This window comes from Corapipo altera, unplaced genomic scaffold (assembly GCF_003945725.1).
Source record: "Corapipo altera isolate COAL_440 unplaced genomic scaffold, ASM394572v1 78, whole genome shotgun sequence".
Classification (NCBI taxonomy): Eukaryota; Metazoa; Chordata; class Aves; order Passeriformes; family Pipridae; genus Corapipo; species Corapipo altera.
The window spans coordinates 3,206,557-3,226,556 of NW_020884904.1; the positions used below are offsets into that span (position 1 = coordinate 3,206,557).

At 37.9% G+C, this 20,000-nt stretch overlaps 1 protein-coding gene and 1 non-coding gene across 2 annotated transcripts in view; both read right to left on the minus strand.

The window, feature by feature from the left end:
• Window positions 1-1,705: 1,705 nt before the first annotated feature.
• Window positions 1,706-20,000, minus strand: part of IPO7 (importin 7) — a 35,525-nt gene continuing 17,230 nt past the window's right edge. The window contains exons 9-25 of the mRNA XM_027651283.1: window positions 18,811-18,945; window positions 18,141-18,240; window positions 17,123-17,199; window positions 16,693-16,809; window positions 15,825-15,914; window positions 15,149-15,314; window positions 14,243-14,403; window positions 13,230-13,358; window positions 11,593-11,659; window positions 11,388-11,513; window positions 11,018-11,115; window positions 9,564-9,659; window positions 8,374-8,594; window positions 8,065-8,270; window positions 7,294-7,500; window positions 6,826-6,942; window positions 1,706-4,624 (exon numbers count right to left, since the gene is read on the minus strand). Of these exons, the coding sequence (XP_027507084.1) occupies window positions 4,527-4,624; window positions 6,826-6,942; window positions 7,294-7,500; window positions 8,065-8,270; window positions 8,374-8,594; window positions 9,564-9,659; window positions 11,018-11,115; window positions 11,388-11,513; window positions 11,593-11,659; window positions 13,230-13,358; window positions 14,243-14,403; window positions 15,149-15,314; window positions 15,825-15,914; window positions 16,693-16,809; window positions 17,123-17,199; window positions 18,141-18,240; window positions 18,811-18,945 (2,211 nt within the window). The 3' untranslated portion in view covers window positions 1,706-4,526. The remainder of the gene's footprint in view (window positions 4,625-6,825; window positions 6,943-7,293; window positions 7,501-8,064; window positions 8,271-8,373; window positions 8,595-9,563; window positions 9,660-11,017; window positions 11,116-11,387; window positions 11,514-11,592; window positions 11,660-13,229; window positions 13,359-14,242; window positions 14,404-15,148; window positions 15,315-15,824; window positions 15,915-16,692; window positions 16,810-17,122; window positions 17,200-18,140; window positions 18,241-18,810; window positions 18,946-20,000) is intronic.
• Window positions 15,460-15,641, minus strand: LOC113950960. The gene has a single exon (XR_003528948.1). It is a non-coding gene; the product is annotated as a small nucleolar RNA SNORA23 (small nucleolar RNA).

The following is a 20,000-nucleotide window of genomic DNA, read 5'->3' on the forward strand; positions in this document are numbered from 1 at the left end:
TGTGCCGCGGGCGGCGCGGCGCCCGCGAGCCGGGGGAACCGGCGCCATTTCCTGCCCTCCCCCAGCGGGGCCCGCGGAGCGCCCTGAGGCGACGGGACCGCGAGCGGCCAAACGGGACACGCCGGGCGCCCGCAGGGAGCGGCTTCCCCTTGGCTGCGGCCTCCTGCGGGCCCCGGGGACTCTCGGCGGGGCGTGGGCCGCAGGGCCGGGCTGGGGGCAGCGAGCGCCCTGCCCTTGCCGGCCTCCCGCCGCGTTTATCTGCGGCTGCCATGCCAGCTCGGCCCCTGGGGATAAGGACCCTGTGCTTAAAGCTATGCTTGGGAGTGTTTATGCTTACGTGATTTTTAGGTTCAGAAATGCGTAATAAATAGTCCAACCATCTCCCAGTCTGAGGGTGTTAAGGTTAAATCAGTATATGATTTTTCAAGAAAACCCAGTTCTGGAGTTCATGCAAATTTGCCACCATTGATGAGACAATATACCCAGTTCTGAGGGGCTTACTCCACCTTTCCAAACATGGGAGACGTAAAAGCATTCAAATTTTGCTCCAGACACGGTTATAAATTCTTGAAGCATATTAAAGACCAGGAGAAGCTTATTCCCAAATAGGCTTAATAGCAGTTTTAGCTTACAGTTTTCCTTATTGTTTTTTAGTGGGAAACTTTCACCCAATGTACAAACTGCAGCCATCGGTTTGATTTGAGGTACAGAAACAGTGAAATACCCAAGGATAAAATTCTGATTCTCCAACTCCCTTATATTACTGGATTATTTGTTAACATCTCTGTGAAATGCTACAACTCTATTTCCCATTCTGAAGTGCTTTACATTTCTAGCATCAACGTTTTGCTATAAAAATCAGCAATACACAAAACAGTGACACACCATTTAAGATAAAGAAGCTACACATTGCTTGAAAATAATTGAATATCAGCACCACAACAGTGGACAAAGCTTTTCCACACTGCTCCTTCTGGGTACTTAGAAGATTCCATAGAGCACAGGGAAGAGAAAAACCCAGCTCAAGGAACTCAACTCCATAACAGCATAACATAGAGAGCCTTCAACCTTCCAAACTTATCTCCAATTTCTATAAACCTTTTCCTATTTCACCTTTGCATTCAGGTTAAAACTTGAGTTGCAGGGTTGAAAATTCAGGCCCAGAAATCAAACATGTTTAGTGAGAGAAAGGACACGTAGGGAAGGACTGAGAGGGAGCTACACAGAAACATGCAAAGATAAAAAGTGCCGAGACACTTCATGATGATTCTACTCTGAAAGCTGATAGTCAAGTGGAGGAAATTTCCTTTAGGGAAAAAAAAATCAACCCATAAAACTTACAAGGTATCAATTGCTTGGCATAATAAATAATATCAATGTTTATTGTCAGGTGGTCAGTAATTAATCCACTGCAGACTTGAGGAATCTTGCAGCAGTGTAAGAGATTTGAACAGAGCTTTGCTGTACTATGCTGACACCTATTAATAATTCTTTTAAGCTAGTGATTTAGAAAAAATTACCCAGTATGCCAAAATTTTAAAGAAGTCTCTGTTTTCTTACATTTAACCCAGTGAAGAGAACAGTGGTTGTGCCTAATATTTGGCTGAAGAAATATTAGGGAAATACAAACCTTAGAGCTATGTAACTAGAACAGGAACTACACTTCAAGAATACAGCTACATTCAAAACACCACACTGAAATAAGTGAAGATAAGGATTTGCTTTAGATGTTTATTAATCCAAGGAGATCTTCCATAATAGAAAAAAACAGAGGCTTTTAATTTCCCAGCCCTTCCTTCAGAGTTGCATTATCCTTGAAAATGATGTGGATAAGTGCAAGTTCTGGGAGGAAGATCAGTTTGAAATTTGACATGTGTATCACTGAAATTGATATATTGCATCACAGAATGCACTATCACCACCAACAACAATGCAAAGTTGTTTTGCAATTTATATAAATACATTTCTTGGAGCAAAGGAAAGCAAAGTTCTAGATCATTCTTAAAAAAGATGCTCCTTGCTAACCAGTCTAGTGACACATAAAAGCACCCTTGAATTAAGACTGTATTCCTCACACCAAGATAGCATTCTTCCCTTGACTTGTGACTTGAAAAATATCTGTTCCAGAACTGACAATGGCACTGCAATTGGTGATTTCCCCCAATTCTTTTGCCATCTGCTTTGTGGATAAAGCCTTCTCACTGCTGCTGTCACACACCTTGTGCCACAAGTGGCTCATCTGCCCTCAGAGGTTCTCTTACATGTTTTGGATGCATATCAAGATAGGCAGATACCCAACCAGCAGATGTTCAGAAATGATTTCTGTCCAACTGGGTGTTTCCAAGGTCGAGGAATGTGCAGCAGAAGGCAAGCTCTGTCACCTTTTACTACAAAAATAAAACCTTGTCTAGGGGTGACCTGGGGGCCAGAGCACACCTGGACGTGTCCATGAGTTACACACTCACTAAAAACCCATCCCAGCCCTGCTCTGTGGCCTTGGCCAGTCAGCTACAGGTGCACAAGTACCACCGTGGTTCTCCCACCATTCCAAGGATGGATACTCCATCCAAGGCTTCATCCTTTTCAACTTTTTCACATCAGGTGCAATATTCCCTTAGTCCACACTTTGCTTTTCAAGTATCCCTTTGGTAATCCCTAGGGCAACACAGCATTGCAGCTCTGGCTCAGCCTCTCCCCTTTGCAACCTGTGCGCAGGGAAGTGTTCGGTGGAGCGGCTTGCAGAGGAGAGACTGGAAAACCCCTTCGGGTGCCGGGGGAAGCGGCTGTGCACCAGTGGAAAGGCAGAGTGTGGTGCTGGTCAGCTCAGAAGGAAACCCCAAACCACGAAATCCTGCTACTCTGCTGATGCAAAAAACCACACCACACAAACCAATTTTCTGAAGACTGCATTTTGAGTATCATAATATATATATATGTGCATTTCATTTTTACAGATAAAAAGTTTATTTTTTAACCTGTATTTAAATTTTGGAGGCTTACATTAAATTAAAGGTAGCTCGTTTAATATCAATTGTAACAGCAGGTGACATTTTTATATAAAAACAGCCTAAAGAAAAAAAAAACCAACCCAAACAATTGATTTAAAAGACCTGACACCAATGATCTCAAGGCAAGATCAAACGCCAATGGATTTTTGCTTTTAGAAAAGAAAAAAGGGGCATTTAAGCCAACCCATTCACAGCATCTCCCTGCTGGCTTCTTCATACAGTGGTTTTGATAGTGGTCCCAGAGGGAACTGTATTTTGCCTCTCTAGCTAAAATACTAGTTACTATAGCAACTTTGAAGGAAGAAAATTGTGGCTTCAAAAATGAAAGATTGGCAAAACTTCAAATACACTGTCTGGATCAGGCAGACAACAGCACACACTAATGCTGCAAGTGCAAAAAGAGGGGGAATGAAATGCAGGAGTAGTGCACCTGCACTACCATGAGCTGGAAAAAGACTATCTTGCACAGTTGGGGCAAAAAAATTGCTTTTATACACCACAGCCCAGATCAGCCAATGATGTTGTCGTGTTTTTAATAGATTGCATATGTAGATGTTTCATCCACACACTTCAATTGACCTTAAGATCTTCACACCTCATGTACCTAAAAGGATAACTTTTTTCTTTGTGCTTACAGTACACATTTGTATCAATTCTCTACCTTGTACAGTGACATCTTTAAAAAAAACAAAGGACACGGGAGGGTGTTGCTATTTTTTCTTTAGCAGCAATGAAATATCACTAACCCCTTTTTACATAACCGAATTCAAGTCACAACCAGAGGTGACTGCACCACAAAGTCACCAGGTACAAAACTGCTAGTTCATTTTAAATTAATAACTTGAAATTATTTTCCCCAGTACATCCCTTATTTTTTATTTTTATAAACAGCAAACATTTTTGCTATTTTTGTACATAGGCTAGCAGGCTTGTTTCAATATGAAAGTGCTAATTCATTTACAGATTTATCAGTTATGTAGTGCTACATTAAGTGTCCAATATTCTACATATGAACAATCTTGATAAATGGAAATGATGAAGATTAAGTAAGGCTATCTGATTACCTTATCTTATTTACATTAAAAGAATAGACACCCAATAGTAGGGATAAAAGGGAAATAAACTGGGCCAATACTCATACTGCCACAGGTGTAAAAATTGTCTGCCTTCTACTCTGTACTGTAAATGAGACATTTTAAATAGTCCTGCAGCCCATGTCTATTTTGTTTTTCCTCAGAAAAAGAAAAGCTGCCTTCATGACATCCCCTCTTGATTTCCGATCTCCAAAGTGTGTCATTTGAAGCTTTAAATTCATATTCTTCCTATCTTCAATAAAACCTCTGGTTTGCTTTCCAGTATTAGGTTGTACGATCAGGTCCCACTTCTGGGGCTTTTGTCCAATCTATTTATAAATTAGTTTAGAGTGAGTTGTAGATAACATGAACCAGTTCTGGAACCACTATTGGGAGGAACACAAGCTCTTCACTACAATCACACAGTAGCAGGAAAAGTGATAATTCAATTCATTCCTGGGGCAGGGCCTCCAAAATTAAATGAAGTTGGCACAACTGGAGCATTGAATTTGTATCCTCCATGCTTTTCAATCATTTTGGATTCTAAAACAAAACAAAAAAACAAAAGGAAGACATTTCAGTGCATGTGTAGTGTAGTGGGAAAGACAGATCAAGATTCTGTGACAGATCATTTTGAGTCTCTCAGAGATAAGAGGTCTAATCTGGGGTTACCCGAGAAAGGAATGAGCACCCACAAAGTAGAAATATGCCAGGCCCCAAAGAACAGATGGACAGATTATTTACTTATTTTAATTTCTCAATATTGTTATAGCCTTGCTTAAATGAATTTGTAATTTTAAAAAGCCCACACTTTAGCTTTTGGACACAACTGTGTAATTTTCACATTTCAGAAACAGGACCTGAATGAATGCTGCAATTCTAAACTCACTAAAGGCACCTAATTCTTTCTGGTTAACATCAATAGACTTTGCAGTCAAACCGGTAACAGAGCACATGTACCAAAAAAGCATACAGAAATATTAGCTAAATTTTCTGTGTTCCTACCTCAACTCAACAATACAAGCAGAAATAGCCACTGGAGCACCAGAAATGTACTTTTTAGTTAGTATACACGCTCCTACCCAAGCAGGTAATTTGGCTTTTAGGTCACTAGATCATATAACATAATTCTGAGAGAAAACTAACACATTCATCACTTTCCATTTTCAACCAATCCTTAAGATCTGTAGCCATCTGAGGTCCACAAATCCATCACTGTAACTACAAGGAATAGTTAAGGTGTCTGGTTCTACCATCCTTCAAAGACTACAGTAAGACAGGTTTTACTGTAAGACAGGTTTTTACAAGCTCTAATACATGGACAACTGAAAATCAGCTTGGTAATTTAGGTTGTACCTTTAATCAATCTGGATAGTGCAGAAGGTGGTTTGTATTATTCCCAGGTCAAGATAACAACACTTCCTAATGTCTTACATTAGTCTAAGAGCTTTCTCCTATCTCAAAACAGTTGCAATCTCTCTGGGAATAGAGGACAGCTCATATTGTTTAGAAAATCTGCATTGTGTCTCTGTTTCTCTGGAAATAGGTCATAAAAATGTTGCCATGGCTTATGAAGCCTGGGGGGAGACTCCCTCACAGCTCCACAGCAGACAAATCTCTTAGCATATGGAAATTCTTCTATGCCACATTAATGAGGGAGAACTCTATTCCAAATCCTTCTAACAGGATGTCCCCAAGTGAGGTAGGTGGCCTAAATGGAGTATCAGTGTGCTTGGACAGTAGGCAAGAATTTCCTTTAAGGATCTAGTTGCTTAAGCTAAACTTCACAACCTGAACCTAATTTGCTCTATGAAAAAGCAGTAGAAAAAAAAAAAAAAGGCCAAACTTTTTTTATTCTCCATAAACTGCAGAAGTAGTATATAATCTCATCAGTACAATGTTAGTGCTTGACAGGGGACACAGTGAAACTGTATTTTATAACCGTTAAAACTGGATCCTTCTGGACACTTACAAACTTTGTGAGGTAATGTGGGCTGGTTTCCCGTAAGTACTTATTAAATGTGTGTTCTTACTACCAATATTTTTATTAAACAAATTCTGAACTTCTGTTTTGAAACACCTGTAGCAATTGTTCAGTAAGACATGGGATATGAGGCTGGACTGATCTCTCAAAATTCAGTCTTGATTTTAGGGAGTGATATATATTGGCTTACTCTCAAAAGTAAGGGAAAACTTAAAAAGAAAAAAAACACCATAGATTTTTAAATCTGTATTATCTGTAACTAAGTTTAACATTCTAAAATATTTAATGGGCTTAATAATGCGGCTTTACAGACAAATACTGCTTCCATAATTTAGTATTCTCCTGTCCATAGAATCATTGTCTATCCCAGCTGGACTAGGTCATATGCCAGGAAATAATTTATCAGCCACTTGATGTGTCTGTTAACATACCTGGAGTTCATCTACCTTCAGGTAATCAAATCAATTGTTTTCAAATCCATGCAATTAGGACAATTTGCTTTTATGTCCCTGGCCACTTCACCAGGCCATTTCTATCATTCCTTACACCTCTGGCAATGCCATACAGTTTGTGCAGTGAGGCTTTGTGACCTGCCCACCTTAAGAGATTTCAAACACCTCTGGAGTGCAAAACAACCCTGCTTTGATGAAGACATTATCAGGCTTGAATTATAGGCATTCTCTATATTATGCTTCTTGAGCACATCCAGAGCACTCAAACAGCAAAGGAAGCCATTAATGGTATAAAGGGGGGAAAATACCATGTGCTGCCCGCCGCTGATCTGCCAGAGTTGCTATGTCCTGCAACTGTTTTCTTTGTTCTTCGTTAAGACCCTGTGTCAAGGCTTGGTACCACACAGGGTTACGGCTCTGAATTGCTGCAAAAGAAAACATAAGCAAAAGGAAAGTGTTGAGTAAAATGTTTTGTAGCTCAAAAGATTATTAACTCACTGCTGTTTTAGTCAGGATAACAGTCAGTTGTGGTTACACAAATCAAGACATTTAAAAACAACAGTAAAACCTCTGACCTCTTCCCTACCACTGTAAATTCATTCAAGCATCTCCCCCTGCTCTGAAGGTTTACTGATGGCTTCTTTCCAAAGGAAGAACTGTTTCAAGCATATATTGGAAAGCCTGTTTGGAAGTTTTCAACGGGTTCTAGTTTATAACACTACACTGTAAAGTTAAAATGTAACTTGTTGGCCAGGAAAGGAAATATAGTTACTTACTCTGAAAAATTGTTTTAAATATCTGATATTCATCAATAGGGTTGTCTTCATCATCAATAATCGTGGAGTAGCCTTCCAAAGCAGTCTCTTCAGCATCATCTTCTTCCCAGTCTTCATCATCTCCATCTTCACCTGCCTGTTTTGCTAGAATTTCTAGATATTCTTGACCATCTTCATCAATGTCATCTTCATCACTCCCCAACTCCTCTGAGTTAAATGTAACACACAAAAAAAGGTTTATCTCGGGAAGAGTAAGAACAATTCTTTAGAAATACAGCCAAATATGTAAAACAGGCAATGGAAATGGTAACAGTATAGTGCAGGCTAGAGGGGGGGGAGCTCATGTAACCTGTCTCCTCAGAGACACCAATGTGTAAGTGAGAAAAGAGAACTGTCATAAAAATGTATATACAGATAGTTTCGAGCACTTGATAAAGCTTTAAACAAAGCAATATTCATGCTCCAAAGAAAGCCTGAAATAATTTCATGAAAACACTTTCAAAAAGGCACATTCAAAAAATATAAAATATAGTAGTACAACAGTATATATAATGACAATAGTTTGAAGAGTCTGGAATTCAACAGCAGAGATCAAAAAGCAATTGGGCTTTCAGTGGATAGATGAAAACAAACAAATTCCTTTTTGTGTGGAAAACGGTTCCGAACAATCACTCAGACTGATGACGGAAAGACAAAAATATGGAAAGAAAGCTCAAGGAATCTCCATCGAAAAAAAAAAAAAAGAAAAATACAGAATAACAGTTTCCATACCTGTTTCCTCATCTTCTTCAGCTTCATCATCATCATCACTGTCATTTTCATGCTCTGCATGACAGGCATATGCTCTTTTCAATCCATTAAATAAAAGGATAAAAGCTGGCAGAATCTGTCCAGCAACTTGATTTAAAACCTGTGGTATTTGCTCCAGATCTATAAGAGCACACAAGCCAAGCACACACATCTTTCTATCATGAAGTCTACAAAACAGAAGAGTAAAAATGGTGTAAGTTGTTATGATTTACAAGCAGGTCATACACAGGTGTATCACAGAGAATCATCTTCAGAATTAGAAACACTCACCCCAAGAAACAGTCCACGTCGTTAAGCCACTGTGTTATGAAGTGATTGGTGACAGGCTCCACATTATTGGGAAAACGAAGATTTTCCAAGGTATTTAATAGTAAATGAGGATTGTAATACAAAGCAGCTATGGCAACCTGGAGGCACATTGTTCGTAGTTCACTGGTTTTCACTTCTCTGGTCAGTCTCTCCAAGGCAGCTTCCACAAATAAGGGTATGCACTGAGGAGTGGGAACCATGACAGACTTAGTGACCAAAACTAAAATTTGTTATTCTGTATTTCAGCAGTGTGGCACATAAACACAGAGGGCATAAAATGGGAACAATTTTGTATATAACTTCTGCTGGCAATTAAAAGATTAAATGTAAATGTGAAAATATTTAACTATGTGGATTTTGGGACATCCTGCGCAGCAGCTGTAGCTCCTGGTTCTATAATTTTGTGTATTACAAATTAAAAATACAGGAAATGTATACCACAGGAAGTCCAGCAAAATCAACCTAGTCTTTTTTAATACATACATCAAAGTCAAGAAGTATTACTAACACTCCAAGAAAACAGCTATTCAAAGGTGTAGGCTCTTCAGAGATGCCACACTAAAAAAACTGGATTCACAATAGAAGATTTTTTTTTTTCAAACAAAAATTAAAGTTTCCAAGGACCATATCCACAAGTATTCAAAAGGATGCAAAAACGTTTAAATGGCTAGTATACAGTGCTTGTCCTGTGCACAGCAGAAGCACACAAATTCATCTCTCAAATTACAATTTTCATATGTGCATAATGAAGTCCCTGGTTCCTCTATGACATTAATTGGGATTCTAGGAACTTCATTTTCATACTTATTTCAAAGCTATGAGCCTGAAAGATTGAATAATTTTCATTAAATATTCACTAGGATTAACTTAGAACGCAATTAATTGACTTTTTAGAACCAAGATGCTCCTAAAGTGGTGCTATTCCAGTTTCATGAAAACACATGAGTTTTGCAATGTCCTAAATTCTGGAGACACAGTGTGCAATAACTACCTCTGCAGTGCTGCTAAGTGAGTAACACTGAAGTAACAGAGAGGATTATCAGTCACACCACACAAACTTCTTTTAACAAAATTCGTGTTAATACATAATCAATATTAGAGAATAAAATCTTTTTAAAGTATTAGTTCTAGCAACCAAAGTTGTTACTAACCTGGTCAATGCCACGCCCTTTACACTGAAGAATAATTACTTCTAACAGCTTTGCTGCATGACATTCTGCATCTTCTCCAGCAACTCCTGTAAGGACCTGAAAAATAACCATTACTGTTGGTGATATCCCTTCAAGAAGTGTTCTCCATATACTGCTTTGCTTTGAAAACCTGACACGAATTTACCCCCTTTATAACAATGCATAAACACCCATCAGTAAAGCAGCCAAATCCACAGCAAAGGTTTGGTATGACAACCAGAGACTGAAAATGGCTGAAATGTGGGCAAAACCAACTTATATGTGCAAATATTCAATAAATCTATGGATGCAGAGCTTACCACAGTAACTGCATAAGCATCAGCTTCCATTTCGCAAAACAAAACAAAAACTTCTCTTATGCATTAATGTACTGAATTGTGTAAGTTTTATTCACAAAAATGGGATATCCAGTGGTAGACCACTCAATATCTAAAACCTGTGTTAAAGATTCACTCTGCTCAGCCAAGCACAAATCACTAACAGGTCATGGCAGGCTAATTTTCTTTTTATCCTATTTTGCTGGTTTCAAAATAAAATGTTCCAAGAATTTACAATCAGCCTGGTTGCAACTTGTTTTCAAAGAAAGGCTGGCAGGAGTTATTCACTACAATATTTAAACATCTCCAAAAGAATTACTCAGGAAATACCATGGGCAGTGCTGACAGTTCACCATAGCTCTTATATAGACACCACACGTAATATCCAGGAGTGGAAAACTGAAATTCCTACAAGATTACTATTAGAGATGATAAAATATTAACACCATCTTATAAAGAAGTATTCATTTCCTCACACGGGGCTAACATTCTGGAAAGCTGTGTATCCTACATATTGATTGGACAAAGAAAGCCCAGTTGGCAGCTAATGGTAACATACAGGACCTGAGAAGTTAAATACAGAAACCCTGCCCAGAAGTGCCTGGACTGAGTTAGAACAGCTGCATTCTGCTCCCAGCTTTCATCACTGACTTGGCACAAACTTGGGAAAATAACTTCCTACTCCTATCCCTTTACCCTCCATCCCTACTCTGCTTGTTTAGCACACACACGGCATCTGGTATCCTAGTCACAGCAAGCCTACAAATCCCAGATAAAGGAAACCACCTACCTTTTGCAATATGTCTTGCATGCCCATATGTGCAAAGTGTATTGCACAAAACCTGGTTTGTTTAATCTGCTTTTGTTGTGTATGATTTGGTTTTGCCTTTCAGCAAAAGTCTGTATCTGAAATTTTAACGCAACCTCTTTAAATTTCTCTGCAATAACTAAGCAGTTTGTGGAATCTCAGAGGATGTTAAATAGCAAAATGCTTTGTAAAGAACAGAGATCAAAAGCTGTTTTGGAAAAAAGTATCCAGTTTAACAGCATATTACTTCAGAGATGGCAGGTTTTGTTACCACAAAGGAACCTACTCACCTTCTTGCACATACTGTAGATCATTTCAAGATATTTTGTGTCTGACAGAAGTGTATCTGTATCAACAGTAACATAATTATGCAAGAGAGGCATCATGTCTGTATTAAAAGAAGAACGATCAGTTAGATGCTGTTAAAATCTGTGTATTAATAATTAGAGCTCTTGCTTAATGTTTGTCAAGATAAGTGTGCATCTAGTCATAGATGCCTTAACAAAACAAGTCTGGTTGTAGCAGCAGCAGAATAAAATACTTCAAGTGTAACCTCACTGGAGCATTCTCCTAATATTTAGTCAAGATGCAGTTTATTATTTACGGCTGAAATTGCATCTATGAAACCTTTTGGCTTTCTGATTTATTTATGTTACTTACCAGTAAAATAATCAAAACCATCCTGCTGAAAGACTTCAAACACAAGAGGAAGAAGCTGCCACATTTGTGCAGAAACTTGTTGGCAGGTCAGACTATGAGCCAAGGAAAAGATCTCCTCGTAGAACTCTGAAACAAACAGAATTTTAGGTAAATGTAATGCCAATTCCATGCACTTTAAAATATAAGCCAACAGAAGCAGAGATACCTAATACATGCTGCTGCAAAACTGTTCCAATCACCTGCAAACAGATCCCTTCAAGCTGCTGGGTAATCTGAAAGAAAAAAAAAAAGAAAAAAAAAAGGAGATTTATGACTATTTTCAATATTTGGAAGTAGCAATTAAACACATTTTAAGATTACTCAAAGTGGTTTCTATTAATACTATATAGTTTTCAAAACAAATTCCAAATTTCCCACTAAATGTGTAAGAGCAGCATTCTTAGCTAAGGATTTGCAAGATAGCTCTTAATGCGAGGAGGTTTTGGAACACTGGAAGAATCTCATATAAAAGAAAAGCCTGACAGTAACCCTGTGCAACAGTTAAGTCCCATTGAAACACTGTAAGTAAATGCATACCTGAAAGGGGGAAGCAATAGAAATTGCAGGAAATATTTGCTGTTCCAGAAAAGTGAAATTTAAAACAAACAAACAAATCAAATCAAATACCAAAACACCTCCCAAAGCTAGCTGAGGATGTTCATATGGTATGGGGGCAATCAGTCTAAATGCTGGTCCTACAGATTCAGACAGTCTTCCCAATTAGTATTTATTAGTCCGTGGAATAGCTAACAAAACAGTCATCAACCTGTTGAGGGCACTTACCTTGCACAGGGGCAAATAAGGGTTGAGTTTCTGGTCTTAGCTATGCAGAACAGGATTTGAAACTAACCTGCTAAATACCTTATCTCTTGCAACACTGGTCATCCTGTGTGAGATGTCTCTAAATATAAATGTTTAGTGGTCAACATTTTAAAACTGAGTTCCTCGGGACTAGCATATTGTTACACATACTTTTAATTTAGGTGGCAAAGATTTGCTGACAAAAACAAGTACGTGAAAAGCTTGCTGAGCAGCTTTAGCAACAAGTAAGTGAGATGAACTGCTCCTTGGTTTGTTGTGTGGCAGCACTGGATTCTACCCTTGAGAATTTGTATTATGCTGCTTCCTTAGTAAAGTCTTCAGAGTCCTGAGAGTACAGTTTATTACTGAACTCCTTAGTCACTAAAAAAACTATAACTTATTTATTAAAGAAATAGTAGCTGACTTTGTCACGAAGGATTTTACTCAGGGATAGCATCTTTTGAACTAGCTGTCCTCTGGACAGAAGTTAGTCCATTCAGTATAACAAAAAAAAGTAACAGGAGTTTTCATCACACCGGAGAATTCTCCAGGGCAGACCAGGCAGGTACAACAACCCACCACTGAGCACAGCCACAAGAGCTGTATTTACTGACATCCATTCTGTCCCAGGGAGCAAACTCAGTCAGCAGAGTCAGTGTTAGGAGATAACTGCTCTGTTTGAAGGGCAGAGCTCATCAAATCAGAGGGGTTGTTTCAGCTGAGCTGCCAGAGACACATTGCTTCCCCTATTTGAACAGGAACCCGGATCCCTATGGGAAATACTGTGGCATTTGTGCTCTATTACCACATTCACTGCATTAGAAATATGATCCACTCTGTTACAACTTTGTTACATGATAAGTACTTCTCTATTTTCTGTTTTAAGATCTTTTTGGCCAAAAAGACAAGTTTTTCAAGTAGTAATGCCAAAAACAATGGAAGTATTAAAGACTTCCAGTGTCTTAGACAATATATATTAGCTTTAAAATAATTTTTACTTACTTCCTTGTGATCTTCAACTACACTGAGAAGTGTATCAATAGTATTCAAGATTCCCATTGCTGTCACTGCTTTGTCATCACTGCCCTCTTCATCTGGACCAGTCTGGATCACCTGGTTAAATGTCATTGCCTGCACGTAATAGCAGAACAACCCATAAACATGTCACTGAATTGTGGAAGTCTGACATCCTACACAATTTAAAGAGTACTTCTGCTAAGAAAATATGAATATTAGCAGATGACTGCTCCATTCCAGAGTTTCTTCTCAAGATGATAAAATTTGAATGTTAAGCCATTAGAGCTGTTATCCTTTATCTATTCATAAAAATAATAAATAAAATAAAAATTATTAACGATAAAAATATAAATTACATTACATCACATGCAAAAGAATACACTTTCTACAAGCAAGTTCTTCTAACACGAGGTTTGGTTGGTAGCTGAACTAGACTGAACTTTGCAGGCATTCCCAGAGAGGACATGCAAACAATTCTGTTTAAACTCCAAGGCAAGGGCCTGGAACAGGGAAGCACTGAGCTGACCTCTGCTTTTGGAACCATTAGTACAACTTGCTAGATGTATAGCCATTCAAGCTCTGAATTTCTCCTGCAGATTCAATTTTACTTTCACATTACAGACAACATAACATTATTTTCACACCAAATTTTTCATTAAAAAATCTGGTCCTTAATTTACTATTTTAAACCAGAAAACTTCAGTCACATTGCAGAGACTGCCTAAAACATGCTACCAATTTCATTATTAACACTATCAGGAGAAAATACGTACAAAGATTTCTCAAACATTTCTAGAATCATTCTTAGAAATTTCCACTTGGTTTAAGTTAGGAACCAGTTTTGAGGAAAGACTGTCTAAATGTAGAAGAAAACTACTTGTACCAATGCCCTTCAGCAGACTGGAGTAACAACAGCTACTCACTGATGGTAAACTATCAATTTTAAATACCAGTCTTTCACATATTAAGCATCTTCCCAAGTCACCCAAAAGTCTCACCAAATGCTGTGTCATTTCTACTGCAATTGGAGTAACTTCTTCACTATATTCACAGATCATCTTCTGAATCACATTAGTAAGATCATCATTTTCAGTCTCTCTTATAATGTGAAGTAAAGCTTGCATTACAGGTCTAATGAATGGAGTAATATATTCTTTAGCTGTAAAACAAATGGAAATGTTTGATTAACATCCTTAGAAAACCACAGATCAGTGTAAGAAATTCAATATATACTTTATTAATACTTAATGCGTCAGCATTAGTATGCCAAAAACATGGACAGTATAAATCATTATAGCAATACTAACATTCAGAAGAGTTTTTAAATAAAATTGTATACCAAGAGGATCAAAACTGAAGTATGAAAACCAGAGCTCTGCAGTCTTTATAGAATGCAAGATTACTTCTCCATGCAAATGTTAATTCAACAGGAATGGTACATACACATTTTTGTCAAATTACCTAGGGTATTAAATACAGAATTTATGGTTGCTTTCTGGCTTTTATGTCAGCTTTGGGAATACTAAGCCATATAAAACCTGCCAGGATAAAGATAGCTTTTTTTTTTCCAAATAAATTTTAACATGAATACCCTGAGACAGATGTGCTTACATTGCCACTGTACTTCTGATTCAATTATTAGGTGCTGTAAACACTGGATTTATCTGTACCATGAAATTGTTGTTTATAATGCTATAATAATTTTAATGTCTTAGAATGTAATTTACAATGTTATTTATATAAAACAATAGAAAATTTCCCAGCTGAACAATTATGACGATTACAAATTATAATTACAAAAAGTAAATCAACATCAGGAGAGAATGAGTCTGCCTGAGCACCACAATGTTAACACCTGTTCCATTAAAGCTTGCTGTAGCTGTAAGGAAAGAGGGCTACCTTACCTTTCTCTTGGTTACTGATGAGAACTTGCAGAGCTATGGCAGCTTCCACTTTCACAGGCATTTCCCTGTCATCGATCAGACACCGTCTTGTGAGTTCTAAGGCTGTCTGGAGATTCTGGTCACTCTTAAATTTGACTTCACAAAAGTAATGAAGAACCCAACAAGCCTGAAGAAAACCCACATTGAACAAATTCAGAGCTGCTAAACCTGAGAACAGGATTATCAACTACACCTATACTCAGAACCTACGCAAACCACTGAATCTGAAGTACAACTACTGTTGAATAAAGACAAGAAAGATACAGTAATGAAGATGTTTGAGAGTGTGGAGGCTGGTCAGTGGGAGGCTCGTCCTTCAGACATCACTAGACCAGTACTATGATCTCAAGTTCATCTTTGGCCACAGGTTTTGTGTGAGCAGTACAGTCTACATGCAAAACACAAATAGACCCTACCACCAGACACAGATGGAAAACCGTGCACACAGTGCTGCAGCCATGTTAAAACTACACAGTAACTGTAATCACACATAGACTGATACAAATCTCTGAAATAAGTGCACAATTTAAAAGGTGCTAAAAAGAGAGCATTTGTTAAAGGGAAAAAGTTAAAGATTCCTGAATCTTCCAGTTGGAACAGACAGTGTATCTTAACAGTAAATGTCACACTTTCTTACCCGTGCTCTCATGTAACCCAGCTCGCTGCTGAAGAGAGGGAACACGTGATTCTGCAACATATATTCCATCTGGTCTTTATAGATCTTTTTCTGTCAAAATATGAATAGAAGCACATCAGTTTAAAACTGTACAGGAAAATGTATTTCTAATCCAGTAAAAAAAAAATTCACATATGATAAAAGTCTGAACAAAACCCTCAGACTTCAAATTTATCCCTTTAATAAAGTCAATTATGCAACAATGAAATCCTTTATAGTAATTAAACTTGGATCCCACATGGATTTTTATGATTTTCAGTCAAAATAGTGACACTTTTTTCCCCCACCCTTTCTGACCCCTAGAGACACCTTTTAAATGGCAGCGCATTGCTCTGGTATCAAAAGCAAAAGTGGTCAGGGAAACTTCTTAGAGATGTGGGCCAAATACAAGTCCATACCCTGCATCTTTTTTGCTACCATTCCAACTGAGCAAGGTTACTAATTTTATTTTATTTCCTTTCCTCTATACACAAAAAAGCTCATTAAATGAACAACCTCTCACTGAATGTTTTCTCCTTCCTTCCACAAGAAGGGGAATGTAGTTAAGCATAGCACAGAAAATGGTGTAGTAATTCTCACCAGAAGCACAGAACTTAAAGGAACTTAAACCAACAATCTAAACTTGAACATGAGCTATAAAATTTGAGTAATTAAGCTGACAACAAACCCAAAACAATTAAGTTCAGCATCTAAAAAAACACCTGGCAGCAATTCAGAAACTTGTGAGCACGAATTGCTATTTGCATTTCTTCTAAGACACTGTATGTCCAAGAAACGAAAGAAGGGGGAAAAAAAAGAACCAAAAGAACTACCAGATTTTTACACTTACTTTTAGGAGAATTTCAGCCAAAGAACCAATCATATGTAAAGCACCATCTTTCTTACGAGGGTCAGCATTTGGCTCAGTAAGGATTTGATAACAAAAGCCCATTGTCTTCTGCAGGACCTGGATTACATGTAAGGTTAGTCAAAGTACTCCAATCAATCATCTCACACACCACTCTCAGTGCTCTGAAATGCCTAAATATCTAATAATCTGCTCCAAGTCTGGACTTTTGGTGATGTTTTATGTCTTTGATATAAATGCACAGCAAATATAAAAATCACAAATAGACCAGCACAAAATAAAGTTGAAATGAAAAATTTTAGTGTACTAACGATATGAGAGCAGAAAAGTAAAACTTTTATTAATAGCTCTTTCATCAAATAAACTAAATTTAGCTAGTGTTGTATTGTAGTATAATCCTTGAACAGCTTACCTCTTTCCTTTTACTACAGGATGTAAACAATAATGTCTGAGCAGCAGTTGTTGGAGAAATGAAGTCTTCAAATACATCTGTTAAGTAAACATGTAACAGTTATAAATGTTGGTCCTTTACTACATTTTATGATCCTAATGTATTTAATATGAAACAAAAGAACAATAATTTTCCTTTCAGGTGGTTAATTGTGCTTTCTTGCTACAGATATTCCAAGACCAAACAGTAACAGATGTTTGGATACATGTTTCGTGTTCTTCATGATCACTGGCTCTATATGTCTAATTTGGAATTGTGTGTCTTTCTTATTAAGATAAATCTTTTGAAACAGTAGAAGCAGTTGCAGTGGTCAAGTTTTAACCATTTATGTTATTTGCTCTATAGGCAAGCACACAGAATTAATTGAGTTAGAAAATGCTCAGTTTCTTATTTATCTGTAGAAGAAGATTATCAGACCCTTGTGTAATACCTGTAGTGTTTACAGGTCTGTGCCTTGGAACTGAGGTATAAAAACTCCCAAACCTCTCAAGACCCCGTGTTCTAGCCATATAAACAGGCCTAGTGGAGGGAAGAATTTGTTCAGGAAGTCTGAAATATTTCTTTCTTCCCCAGCCTTGAAGGACTTAGAGTAAACCCCAACAAGCCACAGGGGGTGAAATCTGACAAGTCTGGAACACCAGGCTTACCCCATAACATTTGATTTACCATTGGGGTAAATCTGTTCTCATCTGTGCCACATGTGAAATTCCATAAGACCATTAGAAATCCAGGGCCTGGAATATTAGCTGTTGTAAAGCATAACCTTTTAGTAACATTAAACTTATGTAGTTATTGTTAGCAAGACCTGGACTGTTTGACTTGTAACAAAAACTTTGTAACTGTAAAAATTAAATACTTCTACCGGGGCAAAAACTCCTGTGGCCTTGATGGTTGCAGCTTTCACTAAAAAAGAACCCCTAAAAAAATCTCATCTTTGCGTGAAATCATATTTTAACACAAGTAGATTTCAAATTCTCACCAAATTTCATGCGAATATATTCATATGGATCTTCTTGCCAAAGCTCTTCATCAGCATCTGTATAGCACATCAATGGAAAAATAACATCTTGGATAATTCCCTGAAATAAAAAATGAAAACAGGTTAGCACTTCTAAATCAACCTCTATATTCTCTCCTGTGTTTCACAGATTTTGTCCATCCTGTCATTTCCTCGTATAACATGCTAATATTCTAAAACTATTTGCATGTAGTGGCATTTATGTGGTAGTTCACCAAAGAGATCTTCTACCTTTAGGGAGAGTTACAATACAACACAAGATATTACATTGGATCTGGATGATATGTGGAGATAATTCCACTCCACTGTGGAATATCTCCCCTGGATGTATGTGGAGATAATTCAATGCCATAAATTCAGTAGCTAACACCATCTCCAAATCTGTTGTGTTGCTGTATTACACTGTAATCCTTAATATACTAAAGCACAAAGGAGAGATAGCAAAAATGCAATTAGCTGGCTTTGTTCACGTATCAAGGTAACCTTCACCAAGCAGGCTTAAACTCTTTGCACCAGCAATTTGTATGAGAATTCCCTGAAATGTGAATTCTAGCAAGGGTAGAAACTCTGTATAATAGACTGACTAATGTACTACTGAGTCATCAAGTATTAAACTCCAAAAATGGTTTACTTGAATATGAGGTTTCAAATTCTTCCAGGTGACTGCATGTGACACTCCTTGATTGATGTAATTCAGCGTCTGCTGCAGAACTCTGGGAGCCATGTACTGCTTCTCCTTGTATTGATACAGCACCTTCAGCAACACCTAGAAAAATCAGATCTCATCAATAGCTCACCCCAAGCACAGACCATTTTAACCACAATTCTACCCTCCCTCACAAGCCTACATAAGAACCCCCTAAACTGAGCAAAATCCCCCTGTTTATTCATTAGACTAAAATGGGTACTGACTAATCCTTCTACCAAATGTCATTGTTAATTTTATAAGGCAATTTGCAGCTCATATCAGGTGCTGCATGCACATCTTTTAAAAATATAATCCTTTAATAAGATAAACCACACATACTAATTCATCACCACCATACCCCAGGGGCCCTTCCCTCGGAGGTTTATTATTCCATCTTACCACTCTTTGGGGGGCAGAAATTCACGCTCAGCCACTGGATTTGTCAAATACTCTACACTCCCACAGTCTCCTGATTCTTGCCTATGTGCAGCCTCACAGCAAAGATGCTGAGTGAAGAATGGATGTGTGTCAAGAATGATCAGCCAGCCTCTCCCTTTGGCTTCCTGGCCTCAATTCTTCTCCTGAGGTGGCATGCAGAACTACTCACAGGGATTCACCTTATGGCTCTCCACAATAAGGACATGAAATGGACATGGGACCATGGCTAGTAATTAAATTACAGCTCACTAGGGAGGTTTGTACTGGTAATGCAAGGAGTCTTCAGCAAACTTGAATTTAATATATATATTCTTTGTGGAAGTGTTTATACAAGAAGGTCCAGTTTGAGAAGAACGTGGTTTCTTGGGGTTTTTGTGTTTGTTTGCCTTTTTTTTTTTTTTTTTTTTTTAAATATTCTCCCATGTAGCAGAACACCACACTAAAAAGTCTAAAGTCATCATTAGTCAATGCAATGATGGGGAACAGCCTTTGGAAATGAGGAGACAGCAAAGGCCTAACAAATGGTCTTCGCAGCCATGCTACTTGGGACAAGTGGTTTTGTCCTCCCTTTTCACAAATCTAAGCAGTGTCATGATTTAGATGCAATAAGTAAAGATACTAAAAGATTAACAAAAGGTTTAAGAATCGCAGTGAGGAAAAGCAGGGCATGGGATGGATGCTCCAGGGCAAATAAA